General features: G+C 37.3%; 1 protein-coding gene and 1 pseudogene across 1 annotated transcript; both read right to left on the reverse strand.

Moving 5' to 3' along the window:
* Positions 1-597: 597 nt before the first annotated feature.
* Positions 598-5,368, reverse strand: LOC148848524 (uric acid degradation bifunctional protein TTL-like; the record flags this gene model as incomplete). Its single annotated transcript, XM_088951329.1, has 4 exons — positions 598-729; positions 3,143-3,288; positions 4,495-4,615; positions 5,255-5,368. Coding segments are annotated over 4 exons (513 nt in total), but the record flags the coding sequence as incomplete, so codon positions are not given.
* A 4,199-nt stretch (positions 5,369-9,567) lies between these two features.
* LOC148848525 (WD repeat-containing protein LWD1 pseudogene) lies at positions 9,568-12,809 on the reverse strand (annotated as a pseudogene).
* Positions 12,810-16,608: the final 3,799 nt, after the last annotated feature.

A 16,608-nucleotide genomic window follows, 5' to 3' on the forward strand; every position in this document is an offset into this window, starting at 1 on the left:
CCACATGATCATTAGGATCAAAAGACCCATCATACTTGTCCAAGGGAGGCATCTTGAAATCTACCCAAAAAGTAGGGGAGGAGCAGCCTTTGTAGCTACCGAGCTCGCCTCCTCCTTACCTTTAGTCAATCCTTCTTGTTGGTTCAGTCTCGCTAACTAGCTATTCTGAGCTGAAGTATGGCATGCCTTGTGATGCTTCTGTTGTTGCTTCTTTACTGGCTCGGCATTGGTGCTGCTGATTTCTATATGCTCCGGTACCGTTCTGCAACGAGGTAGCTCCCGGTTCCTCATGAGATTTTGGGGCTGACTATCATGGACGGAGAGGCCCTACCTTGAGTTCGCACCATGAACCCCAAACTGATTACCTACAAGTGACCCATCTTCTTGTTGCAAATGCCGAGGAAGATTGGCCCTATTATGTTGAGTATCCCCAGACCTGTTTCTATGGTTCCCTTGCGAAGCAGGTGGAGTAATCTGACCATCTCTCTTCCCACGGGGTGAGATCTGACTCCTGCGAGGAACTGGGACTTGGGAAGTCTCTTCGCCTCGGTGGGGAGATCGAATGATGTAATGATTTACACAAGATTTGTTCTGATTCTACTGAACCCCTGGGTGCCCAGGTGGAACCAGTTGTTGGCTCTGCGGCAATGGGGGAAACTGCTGCTGGTACTGCTGGTAGAATAGGTACTGCCAGTACTGCTGGAATTGTTGAACCTGCTGCATTTGGACCTACATGGACCCCACACACTGCACCAGGTCATTAAACTGGGACTGTTCAACTCCGAGGGAAACTACGGAAGGCTCAGCAAAGGTTGTGCCTACCACCGGGAGAAGTAGGGCATTCACTTGCATGGTGCTCAGTGGCGTGGTCAGCGTTGAAACCACAGCTACAGTAAGTGGGATAGTGAACTGGCCGATGCACACTAAAGAGAGTTGGGGTTGTCCCCAAGAGACGTTCATCTCACTACTTTGTCCGGCGTGACTAGAAGATGCCATTGATTCAGAAGAAGGTTGATGACTGTAAAGAAGATGACTTTTTGATTGATTTCCCATAGACGACGCCAATTGATGTAGCGTGATCTGACTACTCCCTACTGGAGGATGATCTGGCTTCTAGTTGAGCAGCGAGCTAGATGAATCTGCAAGACAGAGGATCAGAGGACCCAGGGTGGCTAACCTAGGGTGGCTAACCCGGCGAGATCACTCTGATGCTTAAGCTAAAAGCTTTGAGAGATAGAGAGCTAGAGAGCTAGAGAGAAAAAAAATCATGCATACCTTTTGTCATTGGGGTTGGTGCCTTTATATAGTTGAGCCCTCACGGGTTTTGTAGATCAGTTCCGGGATCTTCATCCTGATGGGATCCATTTCCGCTTTAATTGGGGAGTAACGTATCAATTAATAAAGATTATCAATTCTGCCCGATCCGGGCAGGGAGAAGATTAGGCTTGCCATTACGTGGTGTGATCCTGTGAGGTTTGGAGTCTGTTGGAGAGACTTCCAGGATCGTTACGTGGCAATCTGGGTCAGTAACCCCAGGCTGATGCTTCAGTCTTTTAGTTCCGAACTGGATTTAATGCCGAGGTGCCTCAATGCCGAGATAACTCTATGTTGAGGTGACCTTGCGCCGAGGTGACCCTGTGTTGAAGTGACCCTGTGCCAAGGTGATTGAATACTCGAGCTCAAATGTTGTGAACTAATCTTGCCAGGCTAAGCTATCATCTCTTAATCAGGTCGTGTCCACGTGTCCCCTTTTCGCTAGATCGGGCCAAATCACCTTTCATCAAGAAGCTTAGTGAGACCCCTTGATGTCGTGAGTCGTGCGAATGCACGTTTAGTTTGCCACCTGAAAGTTATAATTTTAGGCCAAAGCTTTGACTATATTAAATCAGCCATTTTCTCTGTGTTCCCTACAAGTAAAGGAAGCTCTTTCTCTTAATTTCTTTTCAGTCTTATATCTATTCCAGCATATTGAAAACCATACGTACATTAAGATAGACTATGGTTAATTAAAGATTATTGGAGGTTAATTAGAGAGATTTGTCATTGAAGTGTTACATGCTTCAATTAATGAAAATCTTTCATAACAAAGAAAATCAAGGATTGGAAATATGACAAACCCTTTGTATTCTGAACTATAGTGAAATTAGAATAATTATCACAGAGAGGTCCACCACCTTGGCACGACAAATCGATCTTCTACATTTGGGTGGTAGTTTGTGGATAGTTCATTTTCACTCCTCAACCCATCTCTTTTCTTGGGCTTTATAGTATACCATATGTTCAGGCAATTTAAAATGTTGGTTACAACTGATCACTATCCATCGATCTCTCTATTGGGAAGGCGATACTAGTGACTCAATGAGGACTAATTCTTTATGGAGGAGAATCATTATAGCAAAATATGGCTTCAGAAGTGAGATGTTATATCCAAGAGAAGCAAACCATATGGGTTTGCAGTTTGGAAAGGAACCCAAAAGGCTTATCCCTCTTAAATGAAAAGAATCAAATATAAATTGGAGTATGGCTCACAATCAAATAAAAAGGCTTATCTCTCTCTAGGCTGAAAAGACCACTAAGAAGGAGATCTCTGATGATGAGGATGAAGAAGAAAAGAAGGATGAGGAAGGTAAGGTTGAGGATGTTGATGAAGAGAAAGAGAAGGGAAGAAAAAGAAGAAGATCAAGGAAGTTTCACATGAGTAGAATTTAGTGAACAATTAAGCAGAAGCCAATCTATAAGCCAGAAGAAATCACCAAGGAAGAGTATGCTGCCTTCTACAAAAGTTTTAGCAATGATTGGAAAAAACATTTGGCTTTTAAGGACTTTTCAGTAATAATGAATACCTATAAAAGAGTGTCATATCATATAGATCCTATCCAGCTTTGGCCTTACTGTAATTGGATAGCTAGCATAGCCCCTCCCTTCACGTAACCTGCTATTATGGAATTAGGTGATCAAGGACTGATCTGAGCTTTATTTTTCTTCTTGTAGGTTCAAAATAGTGCTTGTGATAAGTTTGATCCCACTTTCTACCCCAGGTTCATGAAATGGTGTGATGATTATTTCTTTATTAAGATGTCCATTCTGCTCAATTTCTTCTCATTCCACAAAAGGTAAAATGGTCCCACATCTCCAACTGTACCTCAATGCCAGTAGCTGGGGATCCACGAGAGACATCCAGGACATGTGTTGTGATGGGAGGGCGAGTTCTAGCTGAGGTTTGAGATGCTTTACCACCATGAACTTCAGAAGCAACAGTCAGATGTTCTCCAATTATTCTTACACGATCTTCCACAAGTTGAAGAACAAAACATCAACCTTGGACAAAATGCACCAAATTTTTTACTTTCAAAAGTTACACTATATTTTTCAAAATGATATTGTATTTTGCCTCATATGCGTATATCCTTTTTGCAAACATAGAGTGAACTTCCATGCATTCCCATACGTAGCTTAACATGAATCTACTAATGAATCATACAAGTTGGATGACAGTGCTAGAGGGATGTCACAGATCTTTTGTGCAATTATCTCTCTTTTTCAGTTAAAGGTCATTGTGGAAACCCTTAAATGCCAACGATTGCCACTCAGGCAACTCATCAAGTCTAGGGCTGCAAACAGATGGAATCATCAGATCTAAGTAGATCCAAATTTGATCCATTTATGTTCATTTTCCAACCAGATTTATCCATCAGATTTTTATTATATTCAAATTGAATTTGGGTTGCAATCGGATATTGAATAGTATAAATAAATTAAATAAAAAAATGAAAATATTATATATTAATAAAATATTGTATTTGATGAACAAAATAAATTAAAAATTTCCTGTATGAAACTTGAGCCAATGACAATTTTGTAAAATGTCCTGGATTAATAGGGAAAGCAGACTAAGATGGTTCAGTCACATACAGAGAAGACCATCTATAGCACTCCTAAAAAAAAGTGATCTGTTTGAAGGGACTAGGAGAGCTACCAAAAAGTAAATGGGCTGAAGTAGTAAGAATGGTTTAAGGGCTTATAATTTAAAAATGGATATGATGATGAATGGAACGGAATGGTAAAACAGGATACATGTACCCGATACCAAAGTTGGGACAAGGCTTAGATGAGGAGGAGGAACATGATCCATGTTAGTACATCCGACCTTTAAAATGTCTTAGATTATAGACATACCACATGATAATCTATATTTATAAATGGGCCAATTCAAGACATTATCATAAGATTGTTGCATCAAAGACCAACAGATCAATAATGTTTGACAAATTAGAGACAATAATTTGTTGCACAAAAAAAAATAAGCACACACATGCAGCAAAGTTAACCAAAAAAAACCAAGGGGGATAGCATGGAGATGGAAAGGAACATTAACGGAACAAGAAAACAGACATTTGTTAACAAGTATAAACAGTTTACTTGATTAAAAAAGAAGACAGTGTTATATAAAAGATACCTCCTGCTTTTGTCACTGAGAGACGTAATACCGAGTACCCATAGGAGAAGTGACTTCTGCTTTAGCTGCAAACAGTTTGGCAAGACGCAGTTCAATTATCTTCATCTCCTCCTGTGCTGCAATCTCAAACTCAACTATGGGTCTGTTTGGGTACCGTTTCTTTGACAAAGCCAGGTAGAAAAGCGACTTAGAATTATAAACTACAGAATCATGTAAACTAACAGAAAGAACAAACAATAAAAAGAAAACAAGAAGACAGAGTAGAAAATATGATATCTGGCTTTGAAGTATGTGTAGGTCATCCAGAAATTCTCCTTAAGATTAACATTTTTGCCATGAGCATTCATCAAAAAAAAAAACATTTTTGCTATGAGCAAAAGGTTGCAAAAGGGCATTCTGAGTGAGATGTACACTTTGAAGTGATGAATGTAACACATCTTTGACAGTTCAAATTTCAGATAGATGTCATCTGTATTCAAGTCTTGCCATTACCCTTTTGAATTTTCTATTCATGTAACGGCCCAAGCGGTTTTATAAAACTGAGACCCATTCACCATTTTTTTGGTTAAACCGGCAGGTTAGCCAGTTTTGGCCTGTTTTTCATGAATTATGATTTTCAGGGTATGACAAAACTGATCAAGGGCCTAGGTCACGATTCAACTGGTCCACCCAACCAGTCCAGTATGGTTTTCTAAACATTGCAAATTACCATCTTATCAGGTTCTAGAAAAGTTTATTTTGTGTTAACACAAAGAAAAGAAATGGAAAAAAAAAAAACAAAAAAAGTTCAGATCTTACCTTCAATTCTTCAAGTATTTCAGGTGTACTTCTCTCGGATGCACATATAAGAAAAACAAGTCCAAACTTCTGCCTATAGCGATTATTCCATTCAACTAGTTCCTGCAAAGATGAATTGCATTATATTTACTCAGGTCTACTAGAACCCATTTCCAGAAAGAGAAAAAATCATCTCCTAACACCAATCCATGGTTCAAGTGCTCCTGTAGTCCAATAATACATATTAGGAAAAGGAAATGATTCACTCAAGACTGGGGAACGACTCAATCTCTTAGATCTGCCAGTTTTTGCAAGCCAACAAGTATACTAGTAAGACGGTTTACAGTTGGCAGTTGTGAATATTTCTAGAATGGCTAGTGTATATGGTTTTACTTAAAATTATTTCTTTTTAGATTCAACAGATGGCTTTCTAGTGCTATTCATCCTGTATAGATAAAGGTAAAAGTAATAAACCGGTTTCCCATTCAAAGAACCATAAAATGAGTTTAGTGATATTCATCCTGTTGTAGTTCCTCATCAGGGTGGAACAGTTATTCTCCTTTGGAATCGCTCCTCTATGCTTTTCAATCTGTGACCTAACAAAGCACTCCATTTTTTCTCTACACAGATACACACCTTAAAATCAAATGTAAACAATCCATTAACAGATCACTTCCATACGATGGATTGCTTTAATGGTCAGAACTTAAAAACAAATTTAGTATTCTTTGTAACAAATTAAAGAAGATGCTAAACAAACTCAACCTTAGGCAAAAGCAAGGTTTCTACATTACCCAAAAACTGAATATTAAGGCATTATAGTTTTTATGAAAATAATCTACAAAAGCAACAAAAAGCAAGAGGGAAGTCCAAAGAAAATTTGGTGAAGAAAATGTTAATTAAGGTGGAAAACTAGGAATTGTGTGACCTTTAATGCAATCATAGCTAGAGGAAATAGTGCTGCATCCAGAAATTTTCGTGAAACATAAAACCTTTACAGTGTACAGGGTAATGACAATATGTAGAATCAAATTCAGGTCAATCTGAAATATCAAACCAAAATTTGACCCAAACTAATCCAAAATTAGGTCAGATTAACCAACGAAAACTTGGCAAGGCCAAGAATGGATTGTCCTATATAATCAAATAAAATAGGACAAAATTTTTAGAGAGAGATTCATTCTGATTTTTTTTACTAAGGTATCTTATGATGAGATTCATACCTGAAACAAATATTAACCCAACTGAGTGTCTCTTTGGGAGGACTTTTAGGCAGCCCCTTGAAATAGGTCCCACATAAAAATAAAAAATAAGAAAATAATAAACAAAAACCTTAAGTTATGTATGGAGATCACATCCCCACATGCACATCACATCATGCATTGGGAACATCTTCCATATTATCATATTCATAAAAAAAAAAGCATCTTCCATATTATCATTGAAAGATGTTCCCAATACACAATTGTGATGTGCAGCGCCTTCCCACATCAATGTTGGGAACATTCATTTTAAAAACCCTCCTAAATAGGGCCTAAATTATCATATCTTATTCTTGTTCAAATTATTTTTAAAACATGGTGCATATTGACTATCCAAACATGTAAATTACAAGTTTGGACTCCACCAACTTTTCCAATGAGGCAGTGACCCTATGACAAACGTTTGCCATTAAAAACCACACCTATGAAACTCTTTTCTTAACCAAAATCATGAATTTAGACTCATCCATTCACTTGAATTGAACCATTGGTTGATGAATTGAACTCCTCTCGTGGGTTGTGAGATGAGTGAACATGAAATAGGAGAGAAGAATAAATTAGGGGCATTTTTGTTATATCAAAATTAGTTTGGTAAGGGTCAGTTTTGTTATTAAAAAATAATAATGGCACATATGGGTATTTTGGACTTGACAGAAGGTACATATAAATAAAATATCTAACGAGGGGTCTGTGGAGGTAAAGAAAAACCAAGTCCTACTCAAGAGAATTTCAAAAATGTGAAGGGGAGTTTCACCTAATAACCCTTCTTTTAAGTCATCGTCATCATAATAATAATAATATCTAGAAGCCTTGTTTGGTCAATTGTGGCTCCATCAATTGCAAACTACAAAAAAAAAAAATGTGTTGTGGTTTTGGATTATGGAATTCAGTTATGTATAAGATTTAATTTAAATGATGATAAGAAAATTTGCTATTAAAAGGGGAGGGAAAGCTTCCCATCAATTTGAACTACAAAATCACAAGAAACCTAAAGCAAGGCCTATTAAAAAGAACAAAACATAAGGCTTATATGATGATGAAAGAAACTAATGCTGAACAACCATAAGAACTGATCTCTGTATCTTTTATTTTTGGGGAACAATTTATGTCTACCAATTGGATCTAGTTTTCCCAAAATTTAAAGTAGGTTATATATGTCCTTGTTCAGATGAGGAAATTTTAGTTGAACAAGTTCTTTTGAAATAACCATTCATCAATACTAGTTCAAATTAGTAAATGATGATGGATTGGACTCTCATGTTGAATAGAGTTTACACAAATCAACTCAACCGAGGCTTAACCTCAACCATTTGAAGCCAGCAATAGAAGTTGCAGACCAAAATCATATTTTATTTAACTGGAAATTTTTAAGAGTAAGGTAAAGAAGAGAGAGAAAATCTATAAATGGGAACAATTAATCAAACAATAACACAATTAGAAGAGAGATTTTGCAGCCCAGTCATTAGCTAGGAAGTAAGCATACACTAATGAGGTTGAGAACAAGGTTTCACGTCTAGAAGAGGAGAATGAAAGGCTTAAAAAATAGAAGGAACTAGAAAAGATATTGCCATATGCACCACCTCCTGAGCCAAAGTATCAGCTTCAAAGAGCAAGCTCAGAACCTTTCTGATGTGTTTATATGGAAGTTTGATTGAGTTGCATGGGTGGTTTTCATCAATTAAGATGCTGGATTGATACATATAGTGCACTACAAAAAGTATTTCAGTTATCTTAATTCCAATAACACATGGAGTATGTTGTCAGTACATTAAACTTTTTGCCTAATAGCTATTGTTTTTCTATTTTATATTCATAATTAATATATATGTGAGCTTAATGTATATGTACACGTACATGTTAGTATGGGGCAAACACTAAGATACCAAAATATGACATGCCTTGTCTAGCATGACTTGACCATACTAAAATTAAATATGACTTTATGCATTTACTACTTACTCATGACCTAACTGCAAATTTGAAAATTTTCATTTGTGCACTATATAGTAAAGAAAAAGAAAAGGAAAAACTGATATCATATCATGAAGTTTCTAATATCTGAACCATTCTTGGAATAGTGGGTTTTTGGCGGACAGGAAAAATCCCATTATCTTCTCAATGCATATATGAATGGTAACTAGAAGAGCCTAATACTTTTTGTTTACCATAATGCACAAACCAAAAATCATTAACAAACATAAATTGCATGTAATCATACACAGTTTATAGCTTATTTTCATTTATTTCTTTTCTGATATTTCATGTATTCTTTGATGAATTTTTTGTAGCTGCACATGGAAGATTTATGCAAACAAAGTGTTGAACATGGGATCCACCTACAGCTTCTGGAGACAGTTGAACGAAGAACAAAAGCAAGCCAAACAAAGATACCTTCAAATGTTCTACAATCTCCAATTTAGAAGCTTAGTGGATTGGTTTACTTTAGGTATTAATTAATAATTGACCAAAGGAATAAAGAAGTTTCAATAATTGCTTGTTTTCATTGTTGTTGACATCATTGTAGGCAAATAATGTACCAATACCAAGTGATGAAGCCCAACAACAGCCAGCTCCTAATCCACATTGCCAAATGATGCAAGTATTAGGTTGAGTGGCTTCTTTCCTTCTATACAACTTGACTCCAACCTCAATCTCAAGCGCTAAAGAAAATGGGAAAAAAAGAAATCATCACCAGAAAGTAAATGCAAGAACTAAACATTTTTTGTCATTCAACCCATGTTTTATACCATTAATAACAAAAATACCGAATTTCGGCTTGAAACCTTGAAATAGGTGAAGATTCCTACTTTTAGAACTATTAAATATGAAAATAAAAGAAAATTAAGGGAAGAAATTGAAGAAATCAACAACCCAATTTACAGACTATTAGTCTACAGCCATCCGACCCATGTTACTATGTTAGCACCACTAAAATCAGACATGGTAATAACTAATAACCTGTCACCAAGGGGAAAAAAAGACACATCATATTTGTGAAAGATGATAACAAGAAGCAAAAAAGGGCAATGAATCAAACCCCATAATCTTCAATATCGGACTCCACCCAAGCTTTCAAACCTTGAGTATCTGCAGCTTAGTCGAGAAAGTAATCACAACCCAATCTGGCTAAGTCGACGACCACTGCAGTTGCTCAATCGCCACCCTGGCTGTATATGCCAGAATTGGATCAAATCAACCCTCCACCAGCTGACCCATCGATGAAAGATCCCATATCCTGAGAGTCATCTCCAGCCGTATATACATATATATATATATATATGACAACTACTATGTGGCACCCAAGCTTTGCATTAACACTAGCCTGGTGCCTCTGCAACTCCACCACCACCAGCATCAGAAACCAGATGCCTAGAACCACCACCTTAAAACTGCCCATGATTATGGTTGCCATGTACCTTGGGTCCTGCTTGTTCCACCCCAACCACACAAGTGGTGTGTCGGGCTCAAAGCTTTCATAGATGATAGTCGAGTGCTCCTTGTCGCGTAAATCAAAAACCCTGATGGATCCATCTACGGAAACTGAAGCAAAAACTTCGATGCCTCCCTAGGCAATATTGCAGACCTCCTTATCGTGCACGATTAACTAGGTATTAGGTTTCCTTCTCGATATCCCAAATAGTGCAAGTGGTGCCAATGCTCAAAGTCCCGATTATTTTCGGCTCGACTTCGTTCCAATCAGAGAAGGTGAATGGGCCGCAAAACTCTTTGTTTTTGTTGCTATTGAGGAGGCTCTTGAGCTTGACCCTATTGCCAGAAATGGTTCATACATGAAGAAAGTCACCGGAGGTGGCGAGGAGATTGGGCTTCTGGCACTCCTTGTTAGTGATGAAAATGGTCTTGGTGGGTGGGTAATAGTGTTTGAAGGAGAGATTTGGGTATGAGCAAATTTCACCGGTGGAATCGTCGAGTTAGATGATTTCAACTCGATTCTAATATTGCTCAAGGAGTTTGGCACCAAAGAAAATGAAGAAAAAAGAGAAAAAAAAAAGAGGAAGAGAGAAGGAAGTAAAGAGGAGATGAAGGAATAAACAGAGAGAAGAAATGGAGAAGAAAAGGGCAGAAAGAAACAAACAGCGAACTAGGTTTGGTTCCAAAGAAAGTGAGGAGTCGTCGTAAGTCGAGAATAGACTTTATGTGAGAACAATTGTTTTTGGGTGCGAAACATCAAACAACGACTAGTTTTTAGGCCCGTTAATATCAAAAGGCAAAATTGTTAACTATAGAGGCAATAGAAAGTGCCTTTGTAATAACAATGAAATAACTCTGCCTTCTTTAATATGGTATAAAGGCAGTTTTTTATTGCCTCTGGCTAAGTGCTTCTAAATCCAAGTATTCTAGTATCACTTTCAAGTACAACAGAGTCTATGTCCATGGTTCTAGCTAATTTCAATCCTTTGAGGATTACCAAGGCTTTGGATTCAATGAGAGAAGAGCTCAGCAATCATGAAATTACCCCTATCATCATGGATCACTTTCCCAATTGCTGATCCCAAGTGAGTCCAGGCACCATTCATATTAATTTTCACTAACTTCTTTGGAGGCTTTGAGCCTTCGACATTCAACATAAGAGCTTGTAATCAGAATTACAAGTATACTTGCCATGTTGTCATGGGGCTAGTCGTTGGGGCCCCATGCGGCACTTGAATGCGATGAGTAAGCCTAAGCAACAAGCAACAACACAAGAAAAGGCAACAAAGATGGAACGCAAATTAGACAAAAGGCAACTTGTATTGCGTTAATGGATGGCAAGCATAAGCACACAGTTCAGTGTCGAGGGGATCTCATGCTTAACCTTTACATACTCTTGATTCACTCGACTACCTACCTCCCCTCAAAGAGTACATTAAGCTTTGGGGGGAATGGCATACAGATACATCAAAAGGATGAAAAATCATACTAGGTAATTACAAGAATGCCATTGGCAATACCCCATACAAAAATACATGCATAGCCCACCCATGACACACACTTGGACACTAGAGTGGCAGTTGTAGGCACGATGGATGGCACTTGATAGTGTGGTGAAGAGAACACTTGTAACAGTCTCCCCCACTCAATTCAGTCTTTGTCCTTGAAGACTAGCTTCTGTTCGAGGCTCAGATCTGATGTTGATGAAGGAGGGTTCTTCAGCTGCTCCACGAAGTTTATCTCTTCCAAAGCCCAGGCATGATGATGGGTGGAAGTCTTTAGGGTGTTCTAGATGGTGGGAAAACCTGTGGCTAGTCCCTACGTTAAGTCCTTGCCTGGCTACTTCAAGGTAGGATTTTGGTTGTTCTACTTTGGTGTTAGGAAGGGTTTTGGTCAGGGCTAGGTCAAAATGAAAGTTTGGATTTTTTGGGCATTCTTCCCCCTGATTATTCTTTTCCTAAGGGTTGTTCCTCACAAGGCTCTTATGAGGGTTGGTTTGGTCATTGTAGTGGCGGACAGGGTGCCTAAGTGGATTTGGGGGTACTCGCTCTCCCCGATGATGGTCATAGTGGAACTGGTTGGTGTTGTTGCTAGTGCTAGTGCTGCTGCTGACACTGGTACTGGCGTTGGCGTTGATGTTGGAATGGCTTTGGGGGAGACTTCTTCCTGGTGATGACTTCCCAACCCGTCCCAGTGCTGATGTGAGATGATTGAGACGGGGTCTTCCTTGTAGGCATGGTGCTAGCTTTGTGGGTATCTGCTTCCTAATAGTATTGCAGGGCCGAAAGTTGCTTTCCATGTACCTTCAAGGCTATTGTCACTGGAATCATGAAAGGAGAACACCCGTCCAAGATGAACAGACTGTCTATGTGTGGCATGAGAGTTGCTTCCACCTGTGCGAGAAACTCCATTCCCAAGACAACCTGAAAATCATCCAAAGGTACTACAGATAGATTGATGGGTCCTTTCCATGACCCAACTTGGAGATCTAACCCACAAGCCATGCCTTCTACTGCCTTGGCCCCTGAGTTGATAGCTTTGATCCACCTTGTCTGTTTGGTGGTCGTCAAGCCGAGTCGCTTTGCCTCCGCAAGCGAGATGAAGTTCTGGGTGGCCTCAGTGTCCACCAAGGCTTGGGTCGGCCTCCCGCCGAGAGTGATGTCTACATATTTCAGCCCCTTGTGGGCTTTGGTGGGCCACTTGGATGTGGCCTCTTTCTTAATCATGGAGTCGATGAGTTGGAGGGCGCCTACTCTTGGCGCTGCTATGGGTTTTTCCTCATCGCTCTCTTCACTGTTGTTGAGTTTGGCGATGAGGGCAGTGAGTTTCTTCCGTGTTGGATAGTCACTCGTCCGATGTTTCCCATAGCAAAGGTAACAAGGCATAGGAGGAGTAGTTGGTCTCCTAGTGAACCGGTGGCCCTAATAGCTTGGACCTCCTTGTGGCTTCTTCCCTTGTTGATAATTGTTGGGCTTGTTAGCGGGCACTGGTTTCTCCTACATAGAGGTTGATTTCTGATCTCCCCCACTCAAGCTATTGGTGCGCGGGCTATGTGGTTGGTGGTCTTCCTCTTCTAACTTCCTTAGATCAACTAGTTGCTCGGCCACCACCATGGTTGTTGTTAAGTCCTTCACCCCACGCCGTCATAGTTCAAGTTCTGCCCATGGTTTGAAACCATCCATGAAGTTGAACAAAAGGTCTTTGTTAGACATGTCGGAGATCTCAAGGGTCAGGGCTGAGAACTCTTGAACATAGTCATGCAATGAGTCTTGGTGCTTCAAGTTCTTCAACTTTCTTCATTCCAAGTACTCAACACTTTCGGGGAAGAACTATCGCTTGATCTCTCTCTTGAAATCGGCCCAGGTGTTGATGGTCTGAGTGCCACGTTAAATTCCTTTGTTCTTTGGTCAATGCAACTTGTCTTTTCTCTCCTAAGTGTTGAGTAAGAAAATCTCTTCTTGATTTTTGTAAAAAAAACATGTAAAAGACAAAGAAATTGAATCTAGTCATTGGATTCAGTTAAATCGACCAACAATAAGATTACTTTCATTATCTCGTAATTGGTTCATGTGTCAATGTGTGTAAAGTAGGGAGAGAGAGATGTTGCAGTGCAATTTCCTATTATCAGACTTTGGGTAAGGTCAACTTTGAATTATTCGTATCTTCTTCATTTCTGGTTACTTGTGTATTTACAGTGTATCAAATTTATTTAATTACTGTTTTGGCGACTCCATAGTCCTAGACAAGACAATCATTCCGCATCAACTTCCTACCCCCAAAAACTAGCTTATACTTACAACAAAGCCTTTGGAGGTTCGTATCCTTAGCTTCATTGAGGCAATCGAGTCAAACTCATAAAACTGACAACTGTTAGGTAAATTGGTATTGACTCCTCAGAGCAAGGACCCGACCAACCATGGAAATACCCAGGGGAAAGTATAGACTCTATGAATCAGACTAAGAGCAACACCGATGGTAGACATTTTTTATACAAATTTTTATGCCATAATTTATGGTAAAATAGCTTAAACATTGAACAATAAGGGTATTTTAGGAATTTTAAAATAATTACCACTAATGTGATGTCATATGTGAACGAAGTGTGACAGAAAATTAATGACAATAGAGGTTTTAGACAATTGTTAGAAAACTTAAGGGTACTTTAAAATAATAGCTAAACAGAAAGGGTGGAGTTAGTCAATTAGCTAAACAATAGGGGTAGTTTAAGGAAACTACCCTATTATATTTACCATATTAAACAAAAAGTAAGTGTGATGCATTAGAATTATTTTTACACACAAAAATACAAAAAAAAATTATAGAAAAAATTGAACACATCTATAATTCTATACTTACACTACTATTAAAAATATGAATAAGATTGTGGAACTTTCTTTTGACCAAAATACTCATTTTTTAATTTAGTCCTTATTTAATTGTAAGGTTTAAATTGTAAATTGAACTACTACTTTTCACCTCATTCAATTTCTTCTATTTAAATCTTACATTTTTTTTTATAAATGAATAAAAAAGACACACTAAAAAGATAAAAAATAAAAAAAGCATTACAAAAAGAAGAGTTTAGTCAAGTAGGTAGGCTTGTCAATGATATTTGAAACTTCACAACTCGATCTGATTATCACATATTTGGATGAGGTGTTTATGCAATCAGATTTGGATTTTGCAATTTACATCCAATTAATAATAAAAATATATAAAAATAAAAAATAAAAAATGCATAAAGTTCATAGAAAACTTTGGATATATTATTACTACCATTGTCATCATCTAAAATTGTCATGTGCAAAGAACATGCACAATTACTAGTATGTAAAATGGGAAGAAATTTTTTTAGACTAAAATATTTGAGATATATTTTTGTTGTTTCTTATTAAAGTTTTGCTTTATTTTCCATTTATAATAGAATGAAGGGTAAAACAATAACCTACCAACACCTATTAGTCTATTTAAGTCACGGTGAGTTTTAGACAATTTCCCTTATTTAATACCATACGCACCTTACAGCAAGAGTGAGGCCAATTCACCAGCTTTTTAAGTAGGCTATGGTTAAGCTATGGATCAATAAAGAATTCAACCTTCTAGCCATTTAGGATAAGCTAGTGACAACCTTTCATTAGGTCACTTCTAGCTGCAAATAGGCTCGACCATTGTGGGAAATCAAAGGATTTATGACGTTATTTCCAAAATGAGACATCTCTTAGGTTAGGTATTTACCTTTAACACTTTAACCTAGATAGCTAGCTTTATCCCCGTGAAGAAACCTCCATGCCATCTTCATAATTAAAGCTTCCTTTATAACTTGTGGTTGCCAAAGACCAAGACCACCCTTCTCCAATGGGTATAGAAAAGACTACCAAGCCTTTAAATAGATTGAATTTCTCCCAAGTTTCCCCAACAAAAATCCCAACAAATGGAATTCATTTCTATACAAGTAGATGATGGTATGCAATAACTAGTAAGATGCCATCTATATCTTCTATATCTATATATTAAACCGCAATCTGTCGATGTGGCACATTGTTGTGTTTCGGTTAACTTGGGAGCTCACTTTTCTGTCTCTTGTTTTTTTTTTTTTGTTTTTTTTCTTTTTTAATGAAAAATCTAGTGAATGACCCCATACTAAGTTCAGGGAAGTTAATGTTATACATATATATTGTAAATCAGTTTTTTGAGTAGATTAAATTTTCAATTTTGAAACTATTTGATAATATCAGTTTTATGAATTCATAGTCTTCATTAGAGAATTAATAATTTTATAAACAAAAATGAACTCCTAATAAATGAAAATGCCTAATGACAACTGTATGAACAATAATAAAATCACAGTAGTTAAGAAAGAAGAAAATTTGTCATAAATGGGAGAAAAATAAACATATTTTGCAGATGGCTCTTTCTACCACCAAATATGATTGTGCTCTCATGAAATTGTCTTCTTTTAAAACCTTTAACAATGGTAATAACCTTCTAATATCCTAATTATTAACATATATACACACATATATATATATGTGTATATATGTTAATAATTTATATAAAAAATTATAAATAATATAAGTAACATGTAACATCTTACCTCAGAATCCAATATTGCACAAATTTTTTTGGAGGTCTTTCAATTGTATTTGTTGATCCATTAACTAAAGATTCACTTGTACTATGTTTCATTTCAACTCCATTGTCAACTGTGAAAACTTTGAATACTGTGAAGTTTGCATATTGATATTGTAAATCATATAAAGAAATTTTGATTTGAAACACAACAGTCATCCAATCACTCCATCAAAAATTGCACTCAACAATTCATCTCCATTTTCTTGTAATAAAAAATTGCACTTAATATAACATCAAATCCAAAAAATACGAAAAAACACTACCTTGAGTGAAACATCTATCAAATGTGATAATGGATATGTGAGTAAAAATTCTTCTTCTTCATTAAATAGCACAAAGGTATCATAACATGTGTCATCTTTCGCCTCTACCTTGATCCTGAATCTAAAAAATTAAAATAATTGATTATAAATTAAAAATTATATTTTTATAGTAAAAAATAAATATTTACCTTGCTTCAGGATAAGTAACATTAATATTACACTTGATGCAATGTGATGTAGAGTCTTAAAATTTTTTTGCACACTTAGTACATGCAATATAATACCATTC

Source organism: Nelumbo lutea, chromosome 6, assembly GCF_056320005.1.
Source record: "Nelumbo lutea isolate HS-2025 chromosome 6, American lotus-T2T, whole genome shotgun sequence".
Taxonomy (NCBI): domain Eukaryota; kingdom Viridiplantae; phylum Streptophyta; class Magnoliopsida; order Proteales; family Nelumbonaceae; genus Nelumbo; species Nelumbo lutea.